General features: G+C 40.4%; 1 protein-coding gene across 1 annotated transcript; it reads left to right on the forward strand.

Annotated features, from left to right (window-relative positions):
- Positions 1–472: 472 nt before the first annotated feature.
- Positions 473–11795, forward strand: fhl1a (four and a half LIM domains 1a). Its single transcript, XM_076104016.1, has 6 exons — positions 473–642; positions 8207–8388; positions 9370–9547; positions 10251–10420; positions 10548–10734; positions 11012–11795. The coding sequence occupies exons 2-6, from the start codon at positions 8233–8235 to the stop codon at positions 11164–11166; spliced, it is 846 nt and encodes a 281-aa protein (XP_075960131.1). The 5' UTR covers positions 473–642; positions 8207–8232; the 3' UTR covers positions 11167–11795.
- Positions 11796–12612: the final 817 nt, after the last annotated feature.

Raw genomic sequence — 12612 nt, forward strand, 5'->3', positions numbered from 1 at the left:
TGATACAAAAGCTGCCATCTGCGTTTAATAAGAGGAACACCTTTTGGGCATTTCGTCACCCATTTGTAATTGTAATGGATTAACGTTGAGGGTTAAGTTTACAGGCTGCATGTATTTACTTTGGGGTTTAGAATGAGTCATCTGGATGCAATTCCTCTATTCAATACCAAAGAAGGAGACGAGTGAGGCCAACACAGAAGGACAAAGTGTGTCAACTTAACAAGTCAGTTCCTCCTCTGTAAACAACAGGCATGTTAAAATATTATAAGGATGATAAATATCATACATGCAGAGCTCTTAGCCTCAGAGAGCCCACGTATTGTTGAGTCTCAGGGCTCGTTGACGCAGAAAAGTTACGACTTTATTTTCTTCTTGATCCCGTTTAGCCTCGAGTGCAGGGGCCAATAAGAACTTTACTAAGAGCGCTTGTGAATTCCTGGTTGAGGTCATTGTTTATGAGAGCCTACAGAGGTTTGGCTCATGTCCTAAAGGGTTTTTTTTTTTTTCTTCTTCTCTCTCCTCCCTCTGTCTTTTAAAGCTGCGTTGCCTCCGCAGATTGTACCTTTCGACAAAAAAAACCCACCGGACACACTGCTGCTGGTCGTTCGGGTGAAAGACATCTCATCTGCTCGCTTTGGAAAGGTGAGTCCGAATCCACAGCTGTGTTTCACTCTCGGTATCAGGCAGAGCTGCTCGGGTCGCTCCTGTTAAACAGCTGAGACAGAAGACGTTTGTCTCAAGGTGGTCCAGAGTTATGCGTGATGCGTTATTGATGCTTTTATCTTATTGGATGGAGGTTTCCGACGTATTTAGAGTCGGTTACATCTCCAGTTACTCACACAGGGTCCCGACTGGAGAATACTGAAATGTGCGGCACATTTTCTTGTAGTCGTGCACGTTGCGCTGCGCAACAGGTGATGCGCTTTGTCTGCCTATCTCTATATTCTACCCTACATATTACTGTTCATATTTTTTTGGAGCAAATTAACTTTTTTTGCGCTTTTGCGCCTGTGTCAGTGGGTCATTTTGACACGGATTTCCTTTTAAAATAAATACGTTGTTGTTGTTGTTGTTGTTGTTGTTGTTGTTGTTACTAACTAACAGTAATGGGATTTTTCTTATTGTGTATTTTCATTTGAGGCTACTTTATACTTCTACTTCACTGCATTTCACAGGGAATATATGGTACTTTTACTCTATTAACATATTTAGATTGTTAGTTTTTCTATTAAGATTCTCCAAACAAAACTTACTTTATAAAACATGAGATGAATGGTTACAACCAAAGCCACCGAAAAGTATATAAAGCATCTAACCCATGAAGCTACAACATTAAAGTAATGCTTAAATGTTGTTGCATCAATGATATTTGGTCCAATAATAATACGTTTTGAATTTGATATACTTTTACGTATCAGTCAATGATCTGAATACCTCTTCCATCACTTCTCCCTCATACAAGCTGTCATGTCTGATTGTAACCTGTACAATGTAATGGTTGCCTCCAGCACAAACAGAAGCACCAGCTTCTCTCGTAGATCAAACGGTGTGTTGTGATATTATCGTACTGCTGGCATAATGAACAGCAGAGCCCAAAGGCACCATGAAACTGTTAGAACATACATCTGCTTACCGTCTCCTCCCTTTCTGGGTTGGGGCGGCTGCCAAACCAAATGCATGATGTCATTAAAGAGACCTGGAGATTACGGTCCTTTCTCTGGCACACTGGACCTCCTTGTGGCTCCAGTATGACTTCACCATCCTCCAAAAGCCATAAAACTTTGTAGCCTACTTTACCGAGTAATAAATTAATCCACTTTCAACTTCAAAAGACGCTTTGCTTTGGGCTTTTTTAAACAGCAATTTAAAAAATCACTTTAAAACAAATCAGATTATTCTTGGAAATGTTTTTATTTTTAATATTTGATGTACAAATCAGCACAAAAGTAGTGAAGGCTACAAATCCAACAGTGCAGTTGGATACACATTATTCATTAATAAAGCCGGGTATGTGTATAAGTTCAGTCTTCTATGAAGCTTATGTCAGCAGTCATCAGGCCAGCAGCGGGACATTTGCCACACTAAGACTAAGGGAGCTTTGGTGCCTGCAGTTTATTCAGGCAGAAACATGCTTTTGTTGAGGGGACAGTTTCATCACTTCTTTTATTCTTGCAGACAGACAGAAGAAAGAAGGAGAGGGAGAGAGAGAGAGAGGGAGAGAGTGTCTAAGTGTAGATGACCGAGCTGATGAAACACATGAAACAGCGCTCTCTCACCAGCCCGGCGCACTACTCCTAAATAGGCAATGCTGCCTGTTTGACTCAACGAGCTGAGTGGAGTCAATGCTCTCTCTTGTGAATGTCAAACTGCTCGTCACAAAGTGCCGTCCTCTCCCTTTTCCCCCTCTTCAGCGCAGAGAAAAGCTCATGAATTGCACATGATTACTCTGTGAATAAAAGAGAAAGAAATGATGAAAGATCGAGAGCCACGAAGGAATGAAAGAGACGGAGAGGGTTGGATGCCTCCTGTAAGACGATGTGGGAGAAGTACTCAGATCCTTTTCTTGAGTAAAACTACCAATAACAAAGCACAAGTTTACTCTGTAATGTAATCATTGCATTCACAATTTTACCCATGTAAATGTGCAAAAAATAATACTAAATGTACTCTAAAGTATGAAAAGTAAAAGTACTCTTTATGCAAAACTGCTGCATTTACTTTAGAGTATTATTATTATTATTATTATTGTGTGTGCATGCGTGCGTGCGTGCGTGCGTGCGTGCGTGCGTGCGTGCGTGTGTGCGTGCGTGCGTGCGTGCGTGCGTGTGTGTGTGTGTGTGCACCCGTTGAGTCACTGTTCCCCTGATAGAGATAACTGTGTGTCTCAGTCTGTCACTGCTCTGTCTGCCCACTAACCAGATTTGGAGGGTGACTGAGAAACATGGGTGTCCAGGGCAAGAGGTCATGTTGAGAGATGAGCTCTCAGACACACAGACAAGACTTTTGTTGCTGTTGGTAACAAGTGAAGTGAGTGCGGGTGCTTGTTCCAGTCCCACTGAGCGATTTGCACTCATTTGTTCAGGAAGTACAGGCCAGATTTCCTGTTTCTCTGTGCCGACAAACCCCGAAGCTACCACTCAGAGAGGTGATGGGCTTGTAGCCAAGAGGCAACACCTACCAAAATATTCACGTAGGATGTTTGTGTTTCTATTCGTGGAAAGGACCATTTTACAACCGTAAAGCTGTCAATTAGACACATCACTAGCTAGGTATTTAACCATCATTCTCTTATTAGGAGAGAATATATTTATAGTTTTATTTATTGTTCCAGATGATCAGCAGTTATTTTTGCTCTATTAAAAGCGCAGCTTTGGAGGTGGCATGTGAGGAGGTGGGCACTGCATTCCAGCCGTATTGTCTATCAGGACAGCAGTCCGTGGGTCGAGTTAACGCCAGAAGAGACTGTGAATATGTAGCAGACTGTACGAAACCAGATGTCTATTAGTGCTGTCAGAAACCCTAACCAGGAAGAAATCAGAGAAACAAACATGCCCTGCAGCTTAAAAAGCTAATTTAACTAACTTGTATTTAAATACAAGTTAGTTACAATAAATATTTTCGAGTGAAAAATGTGGAATGTTTCCATCACTGGACTTAAAAAATAAATATTTATTCTGCCTGTTTGGTACAGTAACGTGTCACCTCACATTCCCTCAGAAAAAAAAAATCCAAAATATATATTTTAATTTTCATGTTACATACAAATAACATACTTGCCAATTGAGCGTCGACCCTTATGAACATAGAATTTAATAGCATTTTTCTTAGTTTCCTGAAAAATTATGAAACCTATAATTCATACTGTGAACACAATGTTTTCAGCCTCCACATTTAAGAACTTTCAACCACTCTAATGCTAATGGCACTTTTGCTTCCATTGGTTCCAGAGGCACTTTGCTAAATCGAATGACATTACATTTTGAACAGTATGATACATTATGATAGTTTCTAAAATGTCTTAAATACTTTATTCTGTGCACTGTTTATTTATTTGCTGAATGCTGCCGCCCAATGATATATGGTGGTATGATGTACACACATTTTCGTCCCTTAATTATCCTCTTTATCATTTTTCTGTTCACCGTGGTCATTATTCCATTTGAGTATTTTGCCCCACCTCCGACTGTCACAAGCTACATCAATTCAACACAAGGCTGAGAGATGTCAAATGGAAGGACGAAACAGACGAAGTGTCTAAATGTTAACAGGAGTGTAACCGACAGAGGAGCAGGAACAGATTTCCTGAAGTAACAGAGCGACTACGGGGGAGGTTTTTGAAGGCCAGGAGTCATGGCGCCGTCCTGCTCATTAATTAGTCTTTGTGGGTTGAGGGTAATTGGGTGACCGATTAGAAAATGACAAACGCAATGGTCTGCTTCTTGGTAATGGACCAAATAACATCCTTAATTACAGCCAGATGCCCTTCATACAACCCAGCACAAAGACGCACACGAGCTGACTCCATTGATTTGTTTGACATATGAAGAAGCTTATTTAATATAGTTGAGAGATGAGTCCTTTCTTTGAATGTTTCATAACTGAGTTCTGAGTCTAACAACTTTATTTCTTGTCTGACTCTCAGTCTCCTCTCATTCCCATTACGATCCTATATTTCTGTATTTAAGCTCGTCTGACTCTAAAGGCCCAAACCAATCAGAGTAAAGTGCCATCTGTGGAGCATTTGCTCCACAGCAGAAGAGATGATGATGGTCATAATGGGTTTGATCGTGAATGATAGTTGGCAGTAATAGAATGATGCTTTTTTTAACTGAATTTAAAGCAACTATAATTGGTATTTTTTATAGCAACAATGGAGGGAAGGCTGAAATGACTAGGAACCCACAGAGAGTCATCTTGTGACTCTGCAGTTCTGCCGCGCTCTTTTTAGCTTCTTTCAGCTCTTTGTTTCGGTTTTCAAGTTCACCATATCAACTTAAACGGTGATTAAATGTCAGCGTTGTGCCAGAAAATCCATTATTGCAGGATTTTAAAGTTTCAAAGAAGCTGGTCCCCGTTATAATTCTTATTCAGCAGCAGTATAAAACATTGTCCTTGGAATTTCTAATGTTATTGCATAAAACGTAACCATAACCTTAACACCAGCTATGTTTGTTGTCTGAGTAGATAAAGTACGGATGGATGAGGAAATATTTTCTCTGTGAAAACATTCATTTTTGAGAGAGGAGAGTGTTCCTGAAGTGTGTTTGCTCTTCTATCAGGAATGCACCGGCTGTTTCCTGCAGCTTTGAAAGAAATATTCACTTTTTTTGGAATAAGAATCACGAAAAAAAATAACAAAGAGAAAAATTCATCACTGACAAAAAAAAAAAATCTTAACTTAAAAAAAACCTCCCATTCTAAAATATTCTGCTCTGGCTCACTTTGCATTTAGTTTTGAGCATATCACATCGTCTTTCTGAAAATCTGACATACTGTATATGTATACACACACTGAGACATGAAGAGATACTTATACAACACTCCACAACTTTGTCTGTCCACAGCTCAGTCAATAATATCAACTTGCTCCTCATGTGAGTCATCACTCTAAGTTATGATGTTAAGTGATCCATCTTGTCATCTGTACATGTCCTGAACGCTCTAACAAAACATTGCATGTCGGGGCAGTGGGAGCATCTGTTGTCCCTCATGGCCACCATTCAAAACCTTCTTTTTTTTTTTTACCTTCTGATGTTACAGCAGTGGATTCCAATCTCTATCACCTAATCCATCTCCTCATGCTCTCTCTCATCCGCTCTATTCTCTAATGCATACCCTAAAAAGGAGTGGAGGGTTAGGGTTAGGGTTGGGTTTGGACGTGGGGTCGGGTCACAGAGGGGTATATACAGCCCCCCGTAACTTAACGAGGCTTATGGTCTCTGGTCTTGACCCTCTGTGGATGCTACCGTCTCCTCCTGTCCCCGTATTCTTTTCTACTTCTTTTTTTCCTCCTGACTGGAACCAAACATGGCCTTCAGACACTCAGGTAAAATAAAAAATATATAACTTGTGCCAATAAAGATGCTGAAATTAATAAGTTATTGAATATGCTACGAGTAATCAGGTGCAACATGTAAAACCTGACTGCTATCGGCATGTTTCTATTCAAAACTTCGGGAAGGATCGCCTTTGAACAGAATTTGTAAAACAATTGTTTATGAGCTCAACGTTTTATTGAGCTTTGTGACGATGAATGTTTAAATATTTAGCTTGAGAAATAGAATTTTCTCAACGAATAAAGGAACATTTAATCCTTCAGTTTATCTATTTTAACAACTTTAAAGATATATGTTTTTCACTGGACAAGGATTCCGATTTTTTATATGTGTTATACAATACAGGATGTCACAATGACATGTATAACAATATGTAATAATATAATCTAAGATCAAAGGTCCTCTCCACTTTTTTTGATGTTTCGTTGATTTGCAACATATCAAATTGAACGGCTACACTGCTTGAATGTCCAAATCTTTTTCTGCGGTCAATTGAACTGAGTCATTGAATGTATGGCGTCATCTTGTAATAGAAATCTGGGGTCTTATATTTGGAGCTCTCTTCCATGTTTTATTTTTCTGATGCATGTTGGAGAAAGGCAGAAGAACGGGCTGTTCCAGGGTTTGCAATCTTCTCTATTCTTTTGGTTTTGCTGTATCTCAATGTTTTTTTTCTTCTCCAAAGCAGCGTGATAGCAAGATGTGATTATGTTAAAATGACCTGATTTTGCAGGAAACCTACTTTCAAGAGAGAACAGAGAGCTTTGACAGTGTAGCAGCTGATTTGGCCGATATACTGTCTGGATCACTCTGTGTTTGATCATCTCACACGGCTCTGACTCACCCACCTATCTGGTCTCATGTTGACCTTTGTTTGCTCCCCAAAGGGACCACAGTGGTACAATCCACTCCCCTCCACAGCTCAGAGTCTGCACATACCGTGCCTGTTGGACAGCTGGCAGCTGTCACTCTGTCTGTAACAAAAGATTAAAGTTACTGGGCGTGACTCAAGTGGAGCCACAATAGCTGCATAGTCCCAGCAGTCATCTCCATTTGTCCCCTCTGGAAGGTCAATCTGCTTTAAATAGAGAGTGCACGTCTAAAATAGATCTCTGGGCTGGCTAGGCTCAGAAATGAGACCGGATCATTGTGTGTGTGTGATTTGACAGTGTTGGACTTGGCCGCTGTAGTTCCATGAAGTGCTACAAGGTGAGTGTAGGCGGAGTGGGGGGCGTGTGAGGGCTCAGTCCAGCCTTTATCCCCGGAGCACAGCTGCGGATAGAAACTCCACACACAAACACCAGGGGCACATACCACGCTCCAGGAGGCTCATCCCTTTCACACGGCTGTTTACCACATCCCACTTAAATAGCTGAAGTCCCCTATCATAAATATTGTCCTTGTTCCTATGGTTACTTGGACAAAAATGCCATTCCACCCATTGTTTCCTCCATTTGTGCTTACCAGATTTAAAACTGATATATGAATCACTTCTGCTAAAGTTCACCGCTCAGCTGCCCTGCCTGACATCCTGTGTGTGAGAGAGAGATGTAGATAAAGCTTCCACTCACTCCACCTTACGCACAGTTTCTCCGGCTGCTCCCATGTGGACGCCGCCTGTGATGGGAACGCAGGAATGTTGATGAACGAAGTAGCAACAACTTTGTGTTTACTTTGTGGGGGGAATGAGCCAGACGGTCTAAAAAATATGACATCAGCTTTCCAGGGAGAGCTTGGTAAAAAGTCTGCAGGCCAAAAAAGCACACAGACAACAAGCAGACATCTGTGGGCTGCTTTTTTTAACTCCACTCACACGTCTCTCATCAGTTTGGAATGCTGCTGTTAGGGCTGCATATCACTGTGTCTTACTGACACAGTGGCACAGAGGTTAAAATTATAATCATTGAATGCTTATTTTAATCGTTTTTTTGTTCCTTATTTCTTTTGTTCTGTTTTCTCTGAGCTGTACAGCACTTATAATTAACTAAATGGTGTTGTGATTGCGTTATGAATACATGTATTCATTGACTTGCATTGCTCAGGGAGTTGAGGATGATAGACAAGGCAACAGTGTCCCCATCTGGCAACATCCAGTCGTGTCGGGAGGACAGAAGCTGTGCGAGTCTGACGGGTCTGTTTTGTTTCCGCAGGTCACAAAAGTTATCTCACCTCCACCATGACTGATCGCTTCGACTGCTACTACTGCCGGGACAACCTGCACGGGAAGAAGTATGTGAAGAAGGACGAGAAGCATGTGTGCACCAAGTGCTTCAATAAGCTCTGCGCCAACACCTGTGCAGAGTGCAAACGCCCCATCGCCGCTGACTCCAAGGTGAAGCACGGTGTGTCTGAGAAACAATGAATGAGTAAAGAAGGGAGTGACAACAGAAAAGTTAAAGTAGACGACAAAAATGAGAGCTAAAGTCGTTCTGTTTCATTTTGACAAATTACATCTTCACCATTTAAATTCTGATAAACAGAAATATTAAAAAATGCAGCAAACAGTATTTGATGTGTACATACATGAAGTGTACTTTAATTTCATGCTTTATATGGTAGCTAGTAAACTACACTTGGAAACCAACGTATTATATAGTAAGCTACATTTATATACATTAAAACCTCATGTTATTCGTCTCATGATTTAGTAATCATTTCATGTCTTTGTAGTTTCTCAGCAGTCAGTTTAGTTGTTTTCACAAGTCACTTTTTGATTGTTGTTTTTTGTGAAAATACCCAAAGATGCGTGTTCTGAAGATAGCAGATACAGCAGATGTACTTTGGGACACTGATTTTCACAAGATAACAAAAAAAACCTGTTTTTAGTTTTCAGATCATGCTTAATCCATAAATGAACACTTAACTATTAACACTTACAATTAATTCAGTTTAGATCAAAAAAAAATTGAATAGCCAAATTTTGAGATAGATAGTTTTCATTGGACAGCAATGGGATGCCAAATAAACAACTGACCTAAAAATGTCTCAAAATGTTATACAACCTGTGTCTCATCCTGCTTCCAAAATACTCTCAGCACTCAGTCACAGCCGGTTGAATGTGTGAGGAAGATGTGTCATTACTACTGATGAGGCTCAAATACTTTATATCACATTTCCACCATCTAAGTCTCCTCACTGGAGCAGTTCACTTTATCTCCACTATCTTCCACACGGGCTTGTTCCTGTTCTGTATTCTGGCCCCGAGCCTAAATCCACATGCTGAGCAAACAAACCCCACTTTAATGAGGTCTGCATTAAAGTGACTTGGTGAGGGCACCCCTGCTCAACCCCGAGCTTCCTCGCTATGTTTCAGGAGCTGCACCACAAGAACCGCCACTGGCATGAGGACTGTTTCCGCTGTGCCAAGTGCTACAAGCCACTGGCCAGCGAGGCCTTCAACGCCCGGGATGACGGCAAGATAATGTGTGGCAAGTGTGGCTCCCGAGAGGATGGCAACCGGTGCCAGGGCTGCTACAAGGTGGTCATGCCAGGTGGGTTTTGCTATTGCACTTTTCGCCATTGATCTCTCACTATGAGTGTTCTACATCAGCAAAGTGAGATGAGCTTTACTTGAGACATTTCTGTATTTGTATTTCTTACTGGTTTGAAAGTGGGTGGGGCTCAATTGAAAAAAAAAAAATTTGACGTTTGCCAATCAGGATTTAGGAGCATTTGAATCAAAGTGATGATAAACGGCGGCTGTTTTGCTCATGTTAACAAACTGTCAGTTAAGTCTGATTGAAACAACAGCACAGTCCTGATGAGGCGGATTATCTGGGGATTTTTTGTAGCAGGATTTTCTTAATTGATGTTACATAAAGGTGTTGTCTCTGGTAGTTGCTTATTTATTCACTAATATTTAATGTTACAGAGAAATAAGTAGCATTTAAAAAAGGGGGCTTTACAGAAAGAAAAGGCTTGTAGAGCACGTTCTAGTGGAAAGAGGCCTTCTTAACATTCAACTTTCAGTTTAGGTTTACTAAATCTGTGCAATCTTTTCTTACCTCTGATTGAATCTCTTCATATTTTGCTATTTCGCTATCCCAAAAACATGATATTTCCCCCAATATAAGCATCATAAGGCCTTAATTACGATGTGGTACAAGCTGATGATAATGTCTGTGATAATGTCAGAGAGTGTGCAACAAAATCATTTCATAAACCATAACACTACTTTTTATGTTTGGGCTTTAGGATCCCAAAATGTGGAGTACAAAAACAAGATGTGGCACGAGGAATGCTTCACCTGCTTCGAATGCAAGCAGCCGATCCGCTCGCAGAGCTTCCTGGCCAAGGGGGAGGACATCTATTGCGCTCCCTGCCACGACAAGAAGTTTGCCAAGAAGTGCTTCCACTGCAAGCAGGTACAGGCAATGATTATGTATCATCCACAATAACACTGGGGTGCAGACAGTTTTAAGCATGAATGAATTAAATTACAGCCTTGTAGAGTTAGAGATCATGATCAGATTGTTCCTTTGTCCCTCTAAGCCCATTACCACTGGAGGGATCAGCTACCAGGACCAGCCCTGGCACTCCGAGTGTTTCGTGTGTCACACCTGCCATAAAACTCTTGCTGGAGCTCGCTTCACTTCCCACGAGAACAACGTTTACTGCGTGGACTGCTTCAAGACCGATGTGGCCAAGAAGTGCCATGGATGCAAAAACCCAATCACAGGTCAGGGCAGCGTCAACAAATGTTCTTGATTGTATGATCCACTGATTACTTTTTCATTAAATTATTATATAGATATGTCAATATCAACTTAAAACTTAAAATTCAGATTTAAGAACTCAATTTTGTCAGAATTGAAGGCCAGTTTGGGCTCAGTGTTGGGTCAGATGAGAGGATTGTTTTAAAAACGAGGTCTGTATTATGCTTCTGTACTCTGGGAGCATCATCGCCTGTCTTGCACGGCTGACTGACAGATGTCCTTCTGTCTCTGTCTCTGCAGGGTTCGGCCACGGCACCAATGTGGTGAACTATGAAGGATTCTCCTGGCACGAGTATTGCTTCAACTGCAAGAAGTGCAGCCTCTCGCTGGCCAACAAGCGCTTTGTCATCAATGGAGATCATATCCACTGCCCTGACTGTGCTAAAAAGGTGTGAACTGCAAATTAGCTGTGCAGAGGATTCTGTTTAAAGTGGAATTACACCAAAACAGACCTTTTAGATGGTTAATTTGCAGAAGAACATATTTTATTGGTGAGGGAAATTGAGGCCTCAAAATTACAGAAAATGTGTGAATTTGGATTAAAAAAAGTCAAAACGGTGAATTTTGGTGACGCTTCTCTTTTTAAGGTTGACCGAATATAGTTTGTTTCAACTAAATACGCACTAGTTTGAGTCATTTATCTACATATGCATTATTGCAACTTGTTTCGGTGTTGGATACTAACATGGCAACATCATTTATATTGGGGGATTGTGATGTGTAACATTATTCCAATCTGATCCAGAATCCTGTGCAGTTTTATGAGACAAAAGTCTTTTCAGTGCCTTACTGGAATCTATCAGAGAATAATGTGCTTTTTATATGCATACTGCTCCTCCTGCATACCAGCTTTCATTAATAATCTGTTGCATTCGTGTTTGAATTGATTATAAGAATTTACAAAAATGCTTTGAGTGATTTTAAATTAGATCTTTGAGATTGATGCCAACATATAAGCTGCTCATGTATTCAAGACTTTGTGAGTGAACACAAAAACAAGAATAAAAGAAGGAAGAAGTGTAAAGTCTCTTATTTCTATATTTATGATATACTATAATTTGAGTTTTATAAGATTTTTAGACATATACTATGTGACATTTTATACCATAATATACAATTACATTTTTGTAACTTTTTAATGTTTTTTAATGGCTTGACTTTTTGAGAAACAATACTGACTTTTATGATTATTTAACAATGACTGTTATTGTTTTTTCTACATAATATATCATGAAATTAATCAAAAAACTGTAATCTGATTTATGACTTTTGAGATCGGCATACTATACCATGGCTTTTTTTGTGATTTTCCTCAACATACTGTTACGCCTCGTGGAAGCTCAGGAGAAACAGGACTCAAATGCACAACCCAGACAACAGGATGAGGTGTAGGTAAAACATACTTTACTGAGCAGCAGAGGTTCAGAACATGGGAAGTCAGTCAGAACAGGCAAACAAATCAGGCAAATCATGCAAAAACATAGTCGACAAAATACAGGCAGGGATCATGAAAACCAGGAGCACGACACTAGGAAAATTGCTGGAATGTTTGACCCAGAGGACGGAGATGAACGGGCACAGAGAGGGGAACAGAGGGTTTAAATACACTAGGGAGGTGTAGGTAATTAGACACAGGTGGATTCAATCAGGGGCGGGACAAACAATCACAGTGGTGGGTCTACACATGAAGGCAGGAAGTGAAGAACGAAAGAAGAGGTAAGTAACACAAAATCATGTTCTTTTATATGTTTTACTCCCTGATTTGAACGTCTTTCAGGCTCTTTTCTCACAAGTTGAAAGGTAATTTCAAATGATCTATTTACCTATTTTTGTCAAAACAG

This window comes from Anarhichas minor, unplaced genomic scaffold, assembly GCF_050575085.1.
Source record: "Anarhichas minor isolate MPS153535 unplaced genomic scaffold, ASM5057508v1 ptg000028l, whole genome shotgun sequence".
Lineage (NCBI taxonomy): Eukaryota > Metazoa > Chordata > Actinopteri > Perciformes > Anarhichadidae > Anarhichas > Anarhichas minor.